General features: G+C 38.5%; 2 protein-coding genes across 3 annotated transcripts; one reads left to right on the top strand and one right to left on the bottom strand.

Annotated features, from left to right (window-relative positions):
• Positions 1–27: 27 nt before the first annotated feature.
• On the top strand, positions 28–10,507 carry si:dkey-24l11.2 (uncharacterized). Its single transcript, XM_027008813.3, has 12 exons — positions 28–196; positions 3,715–4,465; positions 4,739–4,798; positions 4,898–4,950; positions 5,055–5,199; positions 6,070–6,428; positions 6,629–6,857; positions 7,166–7,283; positions 7,600–7,717; positions 9,053–9,164; positions 9,687–9,799; positions 9,946–10,507. The coding sequence occupies exons 2-12, from the start codon at positions 3,785–3,787 to the stop codon at positions 10,022–10,024; spliced, it is 2,067 nt and encodes a 688-aa protein (XP_026864614.2). The 5' UTR covers positions 28–196; positions 3,715–3,784; the 3' UTR covers positions 10,025–10,507.
• Positions 10,508–12,113: 1,606 nt separating this feature from the next.
• On the bottom strand, positions 12,114–16,655 carry kti12 (KTI12 chromatin associated homolog). Of its 2 annotated transcripts, none has more exons than XM_027008814.3 (9): positions 16,354–16,655; positions 15,858–15,909; positions 15,695–15,747; positions 15,544–15,599; positions 15,365–15,441; positions 14,889–15,048; positions 14,714–14,776; positions 14,515–14,583; positions 12,114–12,713 (listed from the first exon to the last, which is right to left on the bottom strand). In XM_027008814.3, exons 1-9 carry the CDS (start codon positions 16,502–16,504, stop codon positions 12,570–12,572), a joined length of 825 nt encoding a protein of 274 aa, XP_026864615.2. In that variant the 5' UTR covers positions 16,505–16,655; the 3' UTR covers positions 12,114–12,569. The 2 variants fall into 2 exon arrangements, with proteins under 2 accessions (XP_026864615.2, XP_081571856.1); XM_081715730.1 differs by having other exon boundaries at positions 12,703–14,583; positions 16,354–16,469; positions 16,574–16,652.
• Between the last annotated feature and the right edge of the window lie 1,489 nt (positions 16,656–18,144).

Here is an 18,144-nt window from a genome sequence, read left to right on the forward strand (position 1 = left end):
TAATACGTTGTACAGTTTGATCTTACGTAGAAAGACGAAGAACAAATAACTCCCTTAAGCTATACATATCCGTGTAGTTCTAGAAGTGTTGAGATCTATTCGCTTTCTAATTTTTTAGATCAGTATTATTAGTAATTATTGTCAAGGCATTTGCACCACCCTATGGTCAGTGAGTGCATCAGTGAGTACAGAGCAGGTTAGTGGATTTCTGTCTCTGTTTCTAGCTATCTGTGTCCACGTACTTTAGACTCAGTAGCTAGTTAGCTAATCTGTCCTAGCTACCAAAATAGCTAAATTATATGTCTTCGCCCTAGCTAGCTAGTTAGCTACATTAGTAACCTTTTAACTAGAAATCTAGCGGTGCGTTAGCTAGTTAGCTAATAATGTATCATTCTGTTCTATAATGTGACATTAGATTCGACTGTTACACTGGCTCTGTTGACATTTTATATCTTACTTTCCCGGAAGCTATAGATGGCCATATTTAAGAAAGTTCTACTTAATAGATTTAGTTCTCTGTTAACTTCATGATACTTTGTTATATTAATTTATGTCTGAGCCAGTCAAGGTTAGTGCTGAGTTATGGTCTGCAGTGATGTATATTATTTCTAAGAATTTATTCTTAAATATCTGGTTAAGAATGGATCCAGAACCCTGTACCAGTTTGATTTATTGGATGTGGAAATATTTTTCCATACGATTAATTATCATCTGTACTCCAGGAATTTATACTCGAAAATAATATTGACATGTTTTTCTTCACTGAAACTGGCAAACAGGTTATTTTTATGTCCTTCATCAGGCTACCCCACCCAACGTCAAGCTTATCTCCAAACCTCGGCCTACTGGGCGTGGAGGTGGTGTGGCTGTAATTTTCAACAATAAAATCAATATTACAGAACTCAGGCCTATATCGGCTACATCTTTTGAATACATGGCTCTAAAACTACCTAGCTCAATAACTACAGTACTACTCTACTGTACACCAAAACCTAATTCATCATTCCTCTCTGAATTATCTGAACTTCTCACACTTATATGTTGGATTTCACCCTACTTGTTGCTAGTCAGTGACTTCAGTATTCATATAATTGATCTAGACTTTTACCTCACAAATGATTTTCTCTCATTTCTTGACTGTTTCCAGCCCATACAACATGTAGATATTCCCACTCATGACAAAGGTCACACTCTTGACTTAGTCTGTTCTTCCTCTTTACCTGTTTTGGATCTCTGTTCTCTACTGTTTCCTCTCTAATCACAGGCTTATTCTGCTCACAGCTCCCCTGACTATTCCTCGTTGCTCTAATCAAAGATGCATCTTCTTCTGTATGACTTGTTCTGTTTATCCCTATTCTTAACCATTCTATTTCTACTGCCTTTCTAGCTGATTCTGCTACCTTTTCTCCTGACAAACATGCTGCCCTACTTAATGCTGCTCTCTGAGTCCCTTAAATCACTAGCCCCGTTAAAATCTAAAAATGAGTCTTATTTCTTCCTCCCCTTGGTATACAGATGCACAGTGCACTACGAAGCAGACTGGTCATCAATTAGAAAGACTCTGTAGGAAGTCTAAGCTATCTGTTCATGTGGAATCTTATAAGCAGCACCTGACAGCTTACAGAGATGCTTTACACACTGCTAAGTCAAACTATTTGTCCAGCCTCATTAACAGTGATAATACAAACTCCATCTCTTGTCAGTCATCAAGCTTAAACCCCCTGACAGCACTGTAGCTGCTACTCCTGCTCTCTGTGATTCATTCTTACACTTCTATGAATCTAAAATGGAAAAAATCAGCAGTTCTCTGGAGCCCTCTGCTGCTAATAACTCTTCCTTTTCCTCTCTGGCTTTCCATTCCCCAGGTGGAAACTCATTCTCTTCTCTTTTTACTTTTCATACTGTTCACTGTTCTCAGTTCTTTCATTGCTTATCTTAATGAAATCTTAAAATGCAACCTGCTCACTTGATCCTCTCCCTACATCTTTAACTAAAGCCCATCTCCCTGCTCTGATCCCTCATCTCACAACTCTTATTAATCAATCACTGCTTATCAGTCAGGTTCCTTCAATCTACAATATTGCTGTGGTCACTTCCATACTCAAACAGCCTGGTTTGGACCCTTCAGCTCTGGATAACTTCTGGCCTATCTCTAATCTTCCTTTTTTGGCTATAGTTCTTGGACAAACTTTTGCCAGTCAGCTATAAAAGTATTTAGAAACCCACAATCTCTTTGAGACATTCCAGTCTGGATTTGACATGGTAAGCCATTCTCTTTCTGTCTAGGCTGTGTAAACTGGGCATTGACTGCTCAGCCCCGGACTGGTTCATGTCATATCTAACTGATAGAAAACAGTTTGTTCCCCTCTCTGGCTATACGTCTTCCACTTCTCTTGTTACTTTAGGGGTTTCTCAAGGATCAGTTCTTGGGCCCCTCTTATTCATTGTGTACATCCTTCTTTTAGGACATCTCTTGCGTTACTTTAACCTTGACTTTCACTGCTATGCAGATGATATCCAGATTTATCTCAGTACTAAATCCCTTTAAAATCCACCTCTTTATCAGTTAGAAACCTGTCTGTCAGAAATCAGGAAATGGATAAAGTGCAATTTTCTCTTGTTAAATAGTGATTGACTGAACTCATGTTACTCTGTTCTAAATCTTATTATAAAAAAAACAGTTCTCTTTCTCTCTCCATTGATGATCCATTGATGATTGTGTCTCGTTCCCCCCTGGATTGAAATATGGTTGTCATCCTAGATTCTATGCTTTCATTTAGTGCCCATATCAACTCTATAGTTAAAACATCTTTTTCCCCCTCTGTGCTCATTGCCAAAATTGGGTCTTCCTTTTCTCAGTCTCATTCACACCTTCATCTCTAGCCACTTGGACTATTGCAACTCTCTTCTGTTTGGCATTAGCTCCTCCTCTGTTCAGACTTCACATGGTTCAGCAGGCTTCTGCCCAGCTTCTCACCCATACTCGCGCTCACCGTCACATTACACCCGTTCTCCAACAGCTTCACTGGCTTCCTGTAAAATACTGTATTCAATTTAAAATGCTCCTATTTACTTACAAAGCCCTAAATAACCTTGCTCCTTCATACCTGTCGGATTTTCTCCTTCCTTACAAACCTACTTGCACAGTCAGAACTTCCTCAGTTGTGTTGCTTACTTTTCCTTCCTCCACCGTACATGGCTATGGTGATCATGCATTTTCTAGATGTGCTCCTTGCCTCTGGAACTCTTTTCTCCCTCTGGTCCAACAGTCTGCAACTCTCTCTATTCAAATCTGTTTTCCCTTGCCTATAATACTTCTCAAACATAAACACCCCTTTCATCAGCTCCTGCCCATGTCCTGTCAGTGCTATTTGTAAATGTTATGTATATTGGACATGTTGTCTTATATGTCTATCAATGTCTTTTTACTGACTATTGTAAGCGTCTGGGTCCTTGTATTTATATAGCACCTTTCAGTGTATTATATTTATTATTAATTCAGCAATATCTTGGACAGAGATGTGAAATTAAAATATTTTGTCAGGTATTGGTAATATAGCCTTGTTGTAAATTGCCTGCAGTTCCAATTGTTAATACTATTACTACTAATAATAGTAGTAGTAGTAATAATATTATTATTATTATTATTATTATTATTATTAACAGCAACTCTAATAATAGTACTTAGCTTCACAAGTTTGATTGTTTCCATAGGCAGCCGATATAGACAGAGTGGAGAACTCTGTCAGAAAAAGAGAACAGGATACAGACAGAGGACAACAGGATGCAGGATGAGTGGAGCGTGGGGCTGGCAGAGGACAGTGGGAGGCAGACCTCACAACCCCCTGCTGGGCCTACACAGCGGCTCTGTCGCTTCTTCTCCCAGGGTCGCCATTGCCAGTATGGGAAGAGGTGTCGCTTCCTTCACCAGAGGACTGTTCCCTCAGCGGCACTGATGGGGCTTGAGAATAGGCCAGAGTCTGGGCCTGGGCACGTAAATAAGGAAAGCCATGCAGACACGTGTTCTTCAGACCCCCAGCTGCAGTCAGTGATGTGTGGTGGTTCTGGGAAGGAGGATTACCTGCGCCTTCCACCTCCGAGGGCCACTCCAAATAGGCAGGTGCGAGTCCAGAGGCCCTGCCGCTACTTCATGTCGGGGTTCTGTGCCATGGAGGAGCGCTGCCGCTTCAGGCATCCACAGTTTTCTTTAGTGGAGGATGGGCCGCCCCCGAAACCCAGGGAGGGGAGCAGTCCTGGGGCTAGACCGTCGGTCAGCCGTCCGCCTGCGGTTCCAGATCAGGTCAGGCTGGCTGATTTAACCGCAGAGACGTCCAAAACTCTCAGGGATATGGAGATCACCCAGCTGATGAAGAGATTCCCCAGCGACAAACTCATAGTGCAGGAGAGAGAAGATGGCCAGCTAACCTACTACCGAGTCACTGTAGAAGCCACTGATCCAGACTGGGTATTTAAATTAAAAACTCATCTGCACTTACAGTACACTCAGTTTTTATGTTAGGGGATAGCAATTAAGACACATTAATGTTCCTTTTCTTGTTTAGAAAATGTTCAGTCAAGAATATCTTGAAATTTTCTTCAGGGAATTTTCCTAATGTGCCCATGGCTGCCACTGGGCCAGATCTTTTTGACTTTTGAGAAGATTTTACCTAATCGAACTTATCTACAATTAAATGTGTTTGTGTTCTAATTTGCCATTAAGTTCTACTGTTCTTTGTAGCCATTTGACCTAAAAGAAATCGACATCATGGTCAGCTTCCCTGACGGGTACCCTCAGGAGGTATGCACTTTTGCTTGAAATTACTTCTTCATTTCTTTGCTTCCTTATTTGTTTAAACCCAAAAACCCTTAATTCAAGTTTCATGTTTTTTTTAAATAGGTGTTTACAATAGATGTTCCTGAGGACCAAAACTTGCCTTCAGTAATGGGGAGGTTAGAGCTTTTTTAAATTCTCCTTTGTTTGGAATAGCGATAACAGTTCTGATTCAAATTAAAAAGGCAGAAGATTCCAGTTGAATGCCTTTCTGCACATGCAGACACGTGCAGCTGGCGTCACAGGATTGGCTGCAGGCCAAGCATGCGACCAATCAGCTGTTGGGGAGGCTGGAGCTGCTGTTCCGGCCGTATCTACGTTGGCTCGACCGCAGCATGGAGAGGCTCTTCACTGAGGGAGCTCGACAGGTGAGATCTACAGATGGATGAGTGACTCATCAGATTAATACTACCCATCTAGAGTCCGTTCAGCCAGTGTTAATCAAAGAGTGACTCTAAAGGTTTGGTGAGTGAGATGAGAGAAAGCTCTTCAGATTCTTAAGACTTGAAACTATGGAGAGGTGATTAACTCAAATACAAGCAATATGTTTTCTTCCTGCAACATGAGGCATAATGAGGAGATGAATTAGACAGTTTGTAATTTGGAAGATTTTTAAATAGCTTTGATAAATGGGAAGCAAAGGCAGAGACAAATAGGTTTTACATTTGGCCATATTTAAACCTCTCCTCTTTGAGACATTGGATTTATTTAAAGCTTTCCTCTAAAGGAAGACATACTTTTTAGAGTAAAATATTTTAATTACTGGCTGAGTTCCACTGTTCAAACACCTACAGAAGCCTGTCAGAAGCACTCTGATTTCTCTTAAACAAAGCGAGTCCCAGCTTGACCATCACCTTCACTGAAGTGCCAGTTCCTAACTCAGGGGTGTAACTGCAGGGTGGTAAAATGTTTGCTGCACACATGTCCTCATTATCTCCAATTTATGAACAAACACATGCTCAATCTGACTCACAGTACCCGTTAAGAGAGTTTATATATAATGAGGTCTAATGAAGTGATATTGAGCTCTGGAAGGGCACTTTACAAATATTATTATTATTATTATTATTATTATTATTATTACTACTACTACTACTACTACTACTACCACCTTTCAAGCTGTATTGTGTTAAATTGTACCACTACTAAAGAAATTTAATAATTGAAAATACTACCAATTTCAGAGGGCATTTTTGGAGATAATGGAATGCACTCATTGTTCTGACCTGTACTTCCAGTTGAAAACGGACATTGACCTGGAGAGAGCCGGCATACAGTTTGTCCCTTATGAGCAGCTCCAGGTGGCGCTGTGTAAAACGTCTCTACTTGGGCCTTCATCTGACCATCCTGAGGCCTCACTGTCTGGGCTCCCACTGGTAGTGGGCTCAAAATCAGAGGAGGAGGAGGAAGAAGAAGAAGATGAGAGCGAGCCGCTCAGACTCTGCAGCAGTGAGGGGGGCAAAAGCTTGTCCGTGGAGAACATCAAAACCAGTGCACCTCGCCGTGGCACCGAGGTCAAGCTCTTGGGCTTGAGGCTGGGAGAGGGAACAGCTACTGTGGTGGCAAAACTCATCACTGTTTCCTTGCAGTGCAATAGGTAACTGCTAGGCCTGGCCATCCTCATCGATTTGACACCTACAACCCTGCATGTTGACCTGTATGTTCTTAAACAATTGTATTAGATAGTCTGGGTGACATTTAACCTTGAAGGAAGGCTTTATCCAAAAACACTAATATGGTTGGAGCCATGGCTTGAGAAATGGGGAATGGGGACTCACACTTGGCCCTGCGTGCTAGGTGTAAGGTGACCTCTGACCTGACCCTGAGCGGACAGCTGACATGCACGGCCCAGTGTGAGAAGTGTGGAGCAGGAATCAGAGCTGCGTTCAGACCCAGCATGCTCCACCACTACAGCAATGTGCTGGGTTATCTGGACCTGAACACAGCCGTGCCTGTAGACCTGGTGCTGCAGGACTGCCAGCTGATCATCGGCTGCCTCTCTTGCAACCAAGAGGAAACTCTTCAGGTTGGAAGAGGACCCTCAATTTACACTCTGTTTATTTCAAAGACATATAGTCCGAGTCGCTAGATTCCTAGTGCACATGTACACCTAAGCAGTGTTTTATCTGTACACAAGTACATGGCTCACACATTAGAGATTTTGATTATACATGCAAGAATTTTAGACTATTCTTGGGGTCAACGCATTTTATATCAAGACTGGGTTAATTTGCATGGGAGAATAATACACATCATCTAATAATACAGTTATTTTTTAATTGTTATTATTTAAATTTTGCCTTGATCTCTCTTTCTCTTTGTTTCTGATGTTAGAGTCTGTCCTATGGTCAGAACAAGGAAATAAATTGCCAGCACTGCCACAGCAAACTCAGCATCTTTGTGGAAGCCACATGCTTTCAATACATCCAGCCTAAGGCCAGAAATGAGACAGGTTTAGTGTTTGTTCCTAAAGTTTCACTCCTCATATACATGAACCATTTTATTTATATTTATTTCTTTATAATTTTATGGCAAACGCATCGTGTTCTTGTGTGACCTATCAGTCTAAGACTGATTATGAATAGTGACACTTTTAAAATGACATTGGTAAATAGCATTTTACACATTATTTCTGTATGTACATTTTTAAAAATAGTTTTCAGCTCTATAAAAGTTATAGAGTTTATAGCTGTAACATGTTTGATTGTGCTCATGATGATTGCTTTTAGCTTATGTTGTGTTTTGTTTTGTTTTTTTAATTTTTACAGGACAGCAGGCCTCTTCTCAGTATAGTCAGCATATACGAGATCCTGCAGTTCAGCGAGGAAAGCCTCTTCCTGAGAAAGGTGCCTGCAAGCACTTCAGACAAAGTCACCGTTGGCTAAGGTAAATATTTATTATAATATAATTTAATACTAATATAAAGAGAGATTATTACAAACCATCAATGTTTTATTGTATTTTATGGTCTGGAGTTCTTTCATTATTAAATGATTCCTCTCTGTTTAAGCTTCAGAGATCTCAAGCATTAATTGATTGGTTTAAATATTGGGGCCATTATGATAAGTGACATCTTCACATCAACAATTTTGTGTGATCCTGGATTTTTTGTCTTTACTGCAGCTTCAGTTTTCTCTTGATTTCTAGTGTCAAAGATGAACAGTGACTTTTGGAATGCATTTACTATATAGATTGCAGTGGAATTGAATGGCTGCCACACAGCACTAGAATTTTCATTGCATCTCTAACTGCACAGAAGTTGTTTAAAAAGGCTTGTCATTATGAGTCAATGAAAATTTATAGCCATTTACTCTGACATGTGACAATGTGTGGTATGACTGGGCAAAGGTTTTTTCACTCACAAAATAGCCTCCTGAATGTGTAGGAGTTCTCAGAACTGAAAACAGAGGTCATCTGGTATTAGGACATACCTGTCCTTGCAAATCATTGGGCTCGACCATGTCAAGCCTTTTAGATGGCACTGACAGTGTCCATTTTTCCGTAGTGTTGCTGGCTCAGCCTTGTGTGAGTGATGTAGGGCAATAACACTGAAGCAATCAGGCTTTCTTGATCCACAGGATTGGATTTCCAGAGCTGGCTCAGTTAGAGAGTCATAGGCCTTTTCCGGTAGGCCTTTCAGAAGCAGAATCTTGGGATCAGTGGTTAGGTGGCCTGTCCTTGCTTTTGATGACAATTCTAGATCGCTGGCTATACGATCTATACGATGAAACTTCAGTCTCAGTCAACACAAGAAGACGTGTTTGCTTGATCACAAGTATAGGCTGTGAAGAGTGAATTCCAATTAATACAAACTAAAGATAAGAAATTAAACAAAAACAATCAAAGGAATGAACTAAAGCAACAAGACACTCGAGCTAAGCGAGAGGCTACTAGCTTAGTTTCAGTAAAATCCTGTGGTGAAGCGATTGGATAGTCAGTTTAGTTTCTTTCCTAGTTTCTTGAAGTTACAAACTACTCAGTTTAATATATGTTGTTGAATTGGTTCATATAAGGTTTCTAGTAAACATAGTAAGGAGTGGTTAACAATTTGTTTACACTAAACACGAGGTGAGCAACATGAAAGTGAATTGACTGAGGAATAATGCAAATTAATAATGAACAAGTAATGAAGAGAATAATGAAACAATGGACAATTATTAAATGATGGAAGCAAACATCACAACATTCCACTGCTGGAGGTTGAATGTTTCTTCCTGCCAGGTTCCCGTGCTGTGGCAGGTCTTACCCTTGTGATCTGTGCCATGATGAGGACCAGGATCATCTCATGGAGCTGGCAACTAGGATGATCTGCGGCTACTGTGCTAAAGAGCAGGTGAGCTTGGCAGATTGGATGCTGTTGAAGAGGGTGACCACTACTCTCAGGTGAATGGGTAACAATGGAACAGGACAGTGTTGCAAAGAATTTCAGTCTAAACAGACATATGCATGAGCATGTACTTATTTTTCAACATTTTCAGTACAAAAATGTATATCAATACTAGAGAAAATCAGGCATAAACTAAATTGATCTTTTCTATAAAAGCTTCATGTTTCATTTTTAACACATGAGGGGCAAAAGCATTTATTTCTTACTGTGGTTAACTTCAGAGTTGAGAGGTGGACTTAAGAAATTCTTATTACATATAAATAGTTGCTTATATATGACATATGTACAACCCCACATGCCTGTAATGTATGAAACCAAATGAGTGTGTGTGTGTGTGTGTGTGTGTGTCAGGGGAGGGTCCGATCACCACAAATCAGCTGTTGGGTTTGTCAGCGTACACTGATGGACCATGGGTCATCATGCACTTGCAGGTAGTTTATGATTGTGCTGTGTGCCACTCTCTTACAGCCATACAGCAATGGCAGACCATGTGTGGGCTGTGGAGGGCTGTTGACTAGAGGAAACCACACTAGCCACTGGGAGGGAGGACTGGGCTGCAGAAACAAGACTCAAATGAGCAGGTATACATTACTGACTATACAGTATATACCATCTTCTTCCTCCATCAGTGAAGTTACATCACAATGAATAACCTATACTTCGGATCTGCATGAATGAGTTAGTTTTTGCTACCCAAGCTGTGTCTGAACTGACCATGTCTACACAGGAATGACCGTCAGAAATATAACAGCATATGTAAAACGGTGTCAAATAAAGCAAAGATTGAGAAGAAACAGAAGAAGTAGAAGAAGCAGAAGGGGGGAAAAAAAATCACAGGAATCTAAGCTATCAAAAAAGATGGATGAGTGGGATATTTTTTTCACAGATTTTTAAGTGGAAATGCCATCAACTGTTCTTTCTCACTAAATTTTCTAAATCATTGTAAAGCCATCAGCTAAAATGAATTGTATAGCTTACTGTCCCTGTACCTGGTATTTGTGGTAGGACCTGTAGTCAAAACACAAGTCTATCCACATGAGTCGTACTTGCTGATCTAAGTTTAAGAACATTAAGTCTTCACATTGAAATCTTCAAATTGATTAGTAATGATCTTTATTCACCAGACAAGAACGCGTTAGACTGTGGTTGCAATTTCTGAAGGCAAACACAAAACCAAAGAGTGCAATACAATCTTAATGATACAAGTTAGAATAAAATGATAGCATATGTTCATACAATATTATTGATATCTTGTTACTAATTAAAAATTGTCTTCATAAGTTTGAAAACTGAATCTTCATTTCCTTTTTAATTGAAATACTGAACACTTTATTAATCTTTAGTAAATATACTCATGGCAAACCAATGCAGGTAATGTAGGTCACTTCATATGAGGGATGAAACTCTGATCCTACACAAAAGCATTTGATTGACCCTTCTATACTGTACAAAAAATGTAAACATACTTGGTAATCTGATATTCTGTAAATGTATGAATACAATAAATCCTATAATCTTATGACTGCTATGAGATACATTTTGACATTCAGGTATATGGATATATGCTAGTAAGACTGTCAATAGTATGTACATCTAAAAATAAGTACAACCACAGTTTCAGTGCAAAATGATGCAGACGTTATAGCTACCTTTCCCCGCAAATCGGAGACATTAGCAAGTCAGCAGTGGTAGTTGTTAAAATAAGTGCCTCTTTCAAGAACACAACAGATGGAAACACCATCAGACCATAATATTGCACAAAGCTAGTGGGTGGAATCTTATTTTTACATAATGTTTGCAGGGGGGGGGGGGGGGGTCCCTCCAAATATGAGTATGGGCTTGTGCTTAAATGGACAACATAAATTAACTTTTTTTTTTTTTTTGCTTCCCAAACTAAAATAGCTGCACCTAAAAGTATTAATTTGTATGTTTTTAAAATATTTCTAATCACAAGGTTTTTACATGTTTATTTTTTTTAACGTGACTGGCAAATTCAGTTTTACATTAATTGTACATCATTCATAAATAGGGTTAATATTCACTTGTGTTCAAAATGTGTACAGACCTGCTTCTAAAATGTACTGTGATTTTTGCCTATATTTGGCCTCAGGAACATCCTGCCAACAGAGGGGAACCCCTTTCCTTGGTACTGCTCTTTCACACTATACATAATGACATGAGTATATTGGAACAAAAATACTATGGGTGAGGGAGAAAGTCTGAAAATATTTGGATTCAGCATTAAAAAATACATAAATGTATTTTTTGTTGTAAGCAAAATCATTGCTGACCAGTGTTAAAGTTCCATTATCATACATCATCCTTTAGGAAAAAAGAAACAAATATAAATTCCCAATAATGTATTAAAGGTATTACATATGAGCAAAAAAAAAGGAATACATTTCCCAAAAATGTAAGGGCAATACTGTGACAAGACATGATTATCAAGTTTGTTAGGAGTAAACATTTATACAATTGATTAACATCTCAATGGAAATATACACTGGCAAAACACTGGTCACTGCCTGAGGCAGGTCTGTTGGTAAACTGACTAAAGTAAGTGGTATGGGGTGATGAATACACATTACATCTTCCTTTTCTCTAATTTTGTTATAAAATTCTAATAAAACATTTTCAGTTGTTTTGTATAATGGTTTTTTAATTTATTTATTTAGTCTATTTTTACTTTAGATGTTACCAAGCAGCTATACAGAGCTGTGTGGTGTTTTCCTGAATCAGTGACAAGCAATCCAAATTTGACAGTGCCAAGGAAAAAACAAACAATAAGAACCAAGACTGAAGAAAGGAAACCAATCAATCAATCTTTGGCTGGCTCCAGGAAATAGGAATTGAAAGTTGATTTTATGTGAAAGTCTTAAGAAAAGAAGCTATATGTCTAGGCAGTCAGTATTTACTTTATTTTCATAGAAAACACTTTATAACAATTAATTCAATAATATATCCATGCCCAAACTAACACAGTTAAAAGGAAGAAACCATTTTGTTGTTTGTTTTTTAAAGTTTTGATATCTTGGACACATTTGGCTATCCACTCATTTTTCTTTCAGCATGATCATGACTTCAGACACACAGAAACAGTGAAGACCCACCAAAAATGTACAATTTGGGAAGAAATGGTACCAGAACCTCTTTTAGCAAAACAAACAAAAATATAAAATAAAACCCTAGTGTTGGGCCACTCCAGAAAGTTACAATTAAAGGAGTGGTCCATCTCTTTAGTATAGTGCTTCAAGTCCCACGCTTTAGCTCCCCAAGACTTCACCTTATGTTCATCTTAGATTACCAAATCAAATATTTTACACCCACACGGGCTCCTATTAATGGCACTTATCAGTGCATACTCTTGTTGAGGTACTGTATAAACATGTTTGCTATTTGTCCAATATTCTCTGTAGGATGCATCTTGGTATAACTGATGAACTGCCTTCGAAGCTTCCTCAGTTCAGCCATGTTAAGACTTCTTGTGAGTTCTATGTATTGCAAAGGTTGAGGAAATTATGCAGAAGTCAAAACTAGCATTTAGTTTCAAGATATAATGGTAGCAAAGATTTCAAACCACATTTAAGCAAAAATCTTTATGCATACCCCTTTTGTGATCTAAAATACAGATATACAGCAATGATGTTGGAATGTTATTTGGACTGGATAAGTGTGGTCAGATGTTTGAAAGGAGAAGAAAAGTAGTTAGAACAGAGGGGATTGTACTACCAGAAGGTATCATAAAAGCTGCTGAGGGCAGCTACCTTGGAATCCCACAGGAAATGGGAATGATGACAAGGCCACAAGGAAAGCAGCTACAGCCAAATACCTACAAAAAGTGAGGCAAGTCCTGAGAAGTTAGCTGAATAGGAAGAACAAGATCTGGGCTATGCTCTACCAGTCATCAGATACCCCTCTGGCATAATAAGTTGGACAAAGGGGAGATAGAAGCCACTGATATAAGGACAAAGAAACTCCTCACAATGCATGGAGGGTTTCATACAAAATCCAGCACTACACTAAGTGGAAGGAGGGGGACAGAGGACCAGTGAGTGTCAGAGCCACTATCCAGAATGAAACAACCCAGATTCAGGAGTACACCTGGAAGATGGCCCCAAGTAATGAAGTGCTTAGTGAATACCTCAGACAGCAGAATCCAGAGGAGGATGGGAATGAGGAGGAACAGGAACCATCATGGGAGGATAAACCTCTGCATGGTATGACCAACAGCAAATAGTGTAAGTGACTGATATGGAAAAATCCTACCAATGGCTGGAAAAGGCTGGATTGAACAACATCATGGAGGCACTAATCATGGCAGCACAGGAATAAGCTCTGAATACAAGATCAGTAGAGGCTAGGATATACCACAACAGGCAGGACCCCAGATGGAGGCAGTGCAAAGTTGCTCCTGAGACAATCCAGCACATAACAGGATGCAAGATGGTAGCAGGCAGAGCATATATGGAATGCCATAAACAGGTGGCTGGCTTAGTACATAGAAACATCCGTGCCGAATATGCACTGGAAGTTCCAAGGTCAAAGTAGGATACACCCCCAAAGTTGATGGAGAATGACCATGACAAGATCCTGTGGGACTTCCAGATACAGATAAACAAAATGGTAATGGATAACCAACCAGACCTAGTAGTGATGGATAAATAGCAGAAGAGGGCTGTAGTGATAGATGTAACAATCCCAAGTGATACCAACATCAGGAACAAGGAACACAAAAAGCTTAAGAAATATGAAGTGCTAAGAGAAGAGCTGGAAAAGATGTGGAAGGTGAAAGCAACAGTGGTTAGGCAACAGTAGTAATCTGTGTACTGTAATCCCAAACCGAGAGAATGGCTACATCAGATCTGAGGAACAACATCCAAGAACTTTGCTGTGGGCAGCCAAGATACTATGCAGGACCCTCAAGCTCCCAGGCCTCTGCTAGAAGACCAGAGATTATTTTTTTATGATGGAACCTACAACATAATCTACAACAATTATTGTAGGTGTATATACCTATAATAAAAATAGATGAAAATGTATTCTTTCCCTATAAAACCCAAAGCTGTCTAAAGAAGGTACAAGAAACAACTGGTCTAAATGAATTTCTTTGAACTCATCTATATAAATATATATTTCTAAAGACCACCTTTGCCCCTATACCTTTACCTACTCTAATTGCTACCTAAAGCTATTTAAGGTGGCCACTAAATTAGAAGTCTGTCAAACTGAAATAACATTCTTTGAAGGCCAAATTTATTCCAGACAATCAAACGCAAACCTAGTGACAAAAGGATATCTTTTCTGTAGCTCCTGGGACCATGATGATATCTCCCGGGACACTGGTCTTCTGTGAGTCAAGAACAGCCTAGAAGATTAACCCAAATTGTATACCTGAAGTTGAAACTTGCTAGCTGAAGTGCAAAAGCTATTAAAAGTATAAAACACATCTCAATGCACTGAAACCACACAAAGTGACAAAAAATGAAATGCTGTACCATTAAGACATCTTGGGTAACTTTGTCCAACTCATATAAAAAGTTGGTGGATGACAGTGGTTGCTGCAGAACATAAGAAAATGAAGGACATTCCTCTTTTTGGCTTTTTTGAACCCATATGCAGACATAACTATACTTATATATTTAAGAAGAAAATAAAATGGAGGATTCTTACACTTTGTGTGGACTGGTTAGGTGGTGGTGCTTTTCGTCTGAAAAGAGCATCAGAGATTGCTTCAAATGGAAGTGTGTCCTCTTTCTGAATAGTAAAAAGTGGACTGTCCCACCTATTTCTTGAATCAGGTGCTTCAAATCTCAAAATAAGGGCATCCAGTCTACCACATCAATAGAAACAAAGGAAGTGAACTACTAGATTACAGAGATTTTTAAAAAATATATATTACAAAGGTAGTTGCAATGACTTCAGGATTTGTCATGTCCAGTAAAACACTTTAAAACACATTTGCAGTGACTAAATTTTACACATATTTTCATTATCCAAGAGATAGAAAATACTTATAATAAGATTACAGCCTAAGATATCCCAAGCTTCAGCAAGCAAAATAAGATGGACAAAGCTCTACTTTAAATTCTCTCTCAGCAGAGTATCTTAAACCTCATTGTGGAAGATGCGTGCAAACTCAGGCTTACATTTCCTGGGAATACTGACAATCTTCTCTTTCTTTATTCCACTCTGAGCTCAGCTCAGCTGATGTCAAACAGTAGACCTAAATGATTAGCAACATACATACATGTACACAAATGTAATCTTCTAAATGACAGAGATGTAAATTGTTTTGTCTTGGGTTTCATATAGCCTAACTACGTACCAAACAATGTGGAGTTTGTACATGTTTAATGAGACAAAACAGTTCATATCTGTAACCTGGAAACCACAAGAAATAAAGTTATGTTTGAAAAAATCAGAATAGGAAGGTAAACATGCATGTTATGTATAAGGCACTTACTGAAAATGTTTACCTTTAATATAATTCAAGGAATCCAGAATTACAATGTCATCTTTGTTGAGTTTCCTATTTTCAAAGACATAGGACTTCAAGACTTTAGAGCAAAATTTTAAATATTTTAGATACAATGATTACTCGAATACATAGGTAGCATGCTTAATGGCAAAATACCTCACCTCTCTACTTCAGATCGTAAAGCACCTCTTAGATTCTTTTCACTCTGTGAGTCTGCGTCGAAACAGGTATCACAGGAACGTTTAGCACTGGTTTCTTCAAACTAACGTTAAAAATGCACAATCTGTGCCACAGTTCAGGCTACTCCAGACGGGGGATACAAGCCAAATGCATAGTTACTGCATCCTTAACGTCCAAATACAGCAAATCATTAACGCACCACTATGCAGTTAGCTAGCAGTTAGTTAGCTACAAGCAAACTTTTTTGGCAGCCTGCGCAACCTACCGCATGGGTCCATGCAACAAATAATTAAAATAATTAATTAGCTTTGTTGATAATTATCTTTAAAGTTAGCGGTAGTGGATCTAACTTAACTAACCTCTAACCTAGCCTGTTCTGAAAGGCGAAATCAGCTAACTAACGTAGCGTTATGTTGGTTGGGTTAGCTAGGTTAGCTTGCTTGCTAGGTAGGATAACAATTTGCTGTAATTTCTCACCTGCATAGACAGTGGTTTTGTCAGTTCCCACGATTTCATCTCCAATAATGTGAACGTTCCTGGCTTTATATTTTGTGAAGAAATCTTTTAATTCATGCGCTCGTCGGCTTTTGCCGCTACAAGGATACCCACATAATACAATTAAGGGCATTTTGGGTAAATATCTTCTGTATTAGGGAACGTGTTTGTCACACAAATCGCATGTTTCAATATTATATACCTTGTTGACGCTGACCGGAGATCAGAGAGGAAAGCTGTTTGCATAAACCTATGACACGGAAGTAATCAATAATTACTTGAGTTCCTTCCCTGAATTGGACAGCTGCTTGGTTCACTAGGGGCACTCGCGAGCATCGGAGGGTTTTTTTTGTTTTAGTGACAAATAAACCATAATATAATGTATGTTTTATATGCATGGGAAAGTACAACAAAAAAGCATCTTTAAATATGTATTAAGAAATTCAAAGCAAAAGATGTGATGGTGAAACTATCAAAATTTAGAGGTGAATTTACATTTTAAGGCATTTATCTAAAGCAACTTATAGTTATGACTGAATACAACTGCGGGTTTAGGGACTTGCTCAGGGACCCAACAGTGGTGGTAGGGTATGAACAGGAAAGCTTCCAATTACAAGTCAAGTACCTTAACCACTGAGTTAGCACTGCCCATTGTGCCTTAGGCTATTTAACTGCAAAAGTGTATCATAAATAGTGGAATGTCCAGCGGTGTGTATTTAATTACTAAACCTGTTTAGCACATGTGCAATACAACTGCACAATATTATTTCACACCATGGATTTATCTTATGAAGGTCATATTAGCCTATATGCTGAATCATGTTTATTTGATAAAAAGCCCTAAGCCTTTCACTAATGCAACCCTATAAGCGTTTGCCCTAAATATCATGTATGTGATGTTATCTTATTAACTATGTTCCAGCTAGTCACTAATAACCATCTACATATATTTGTTTCGGTTATACTTAATTTTTACAATTTCTTCTTGACAAATGGAACAGAACTAGTAAAACTGGTATTAGCATGAATAGCTGGATTGAATACCTACTGATACTGCATCCCCTGATTAATCCATTTTAGCAACCAGGATTATAATCAGTAGATGATGTATGCCTCGGGTGATCTATGATCAGGTGATTTGTTACAGGTCTGGGTGATCAGTCTCAAGTGAGTCTTATTTACCTTATATTGTATTTTGTTACATATGTCCATTTAGGTGTGTAGACACCTGCATTTACGTTCAACGATCATAATTAATTATTTACAACTAGGCACACAAATTAAGAAATGCAAAAATATACGCAGCAATAGATAGCGGCAGCATTCACTCAAATTACGTATGTTAGATTACCTGTCTAAATCGGTAGGCTAATTGTAGTAGCAAACTGCAACCATGGGCATCATATTTTCAGTGAATTCGAAAAATATGGAAATTAAATTTCTACATGCAGATGTGTAATAATACATACATACATATATATATATATATATATATATATATATATATATATATATATATATATATATATATATATATATATATATATATATATATATATATATAATTTTATTTTTATTTATTTATTTTTATTTTATTTATTTCTGATATTCTGAAGAGCAAACGCTTTGTGCATCACTTTTTTGGCAAATATAAAACGAAGTTGTGGATGCGTTTATCACAAATGTCCCGGTAGTCTAACGTTTCCTTTCAGCAATGTAGATTTTCAAAAGCTTCACCACAACGTCCTTATCCTGAAAGATAAAGCAAAGAAG

Source organism: Electrophorus electricus, chromosome 6 (assembly GCF_041902795.1).
Source record: "Electrophorus electricus isolate QZ-2024a chromosome 6, ASM4190279v1, whole genome shotgun sequence".
NCBI classification, from domain to species: domain Eukaryota; kingdom Metazoa; phylum Chordata; class Actinopteri; order Gymnotiformes; family Gymnotidae; genus Electrophorus; species Electrophorus electricus.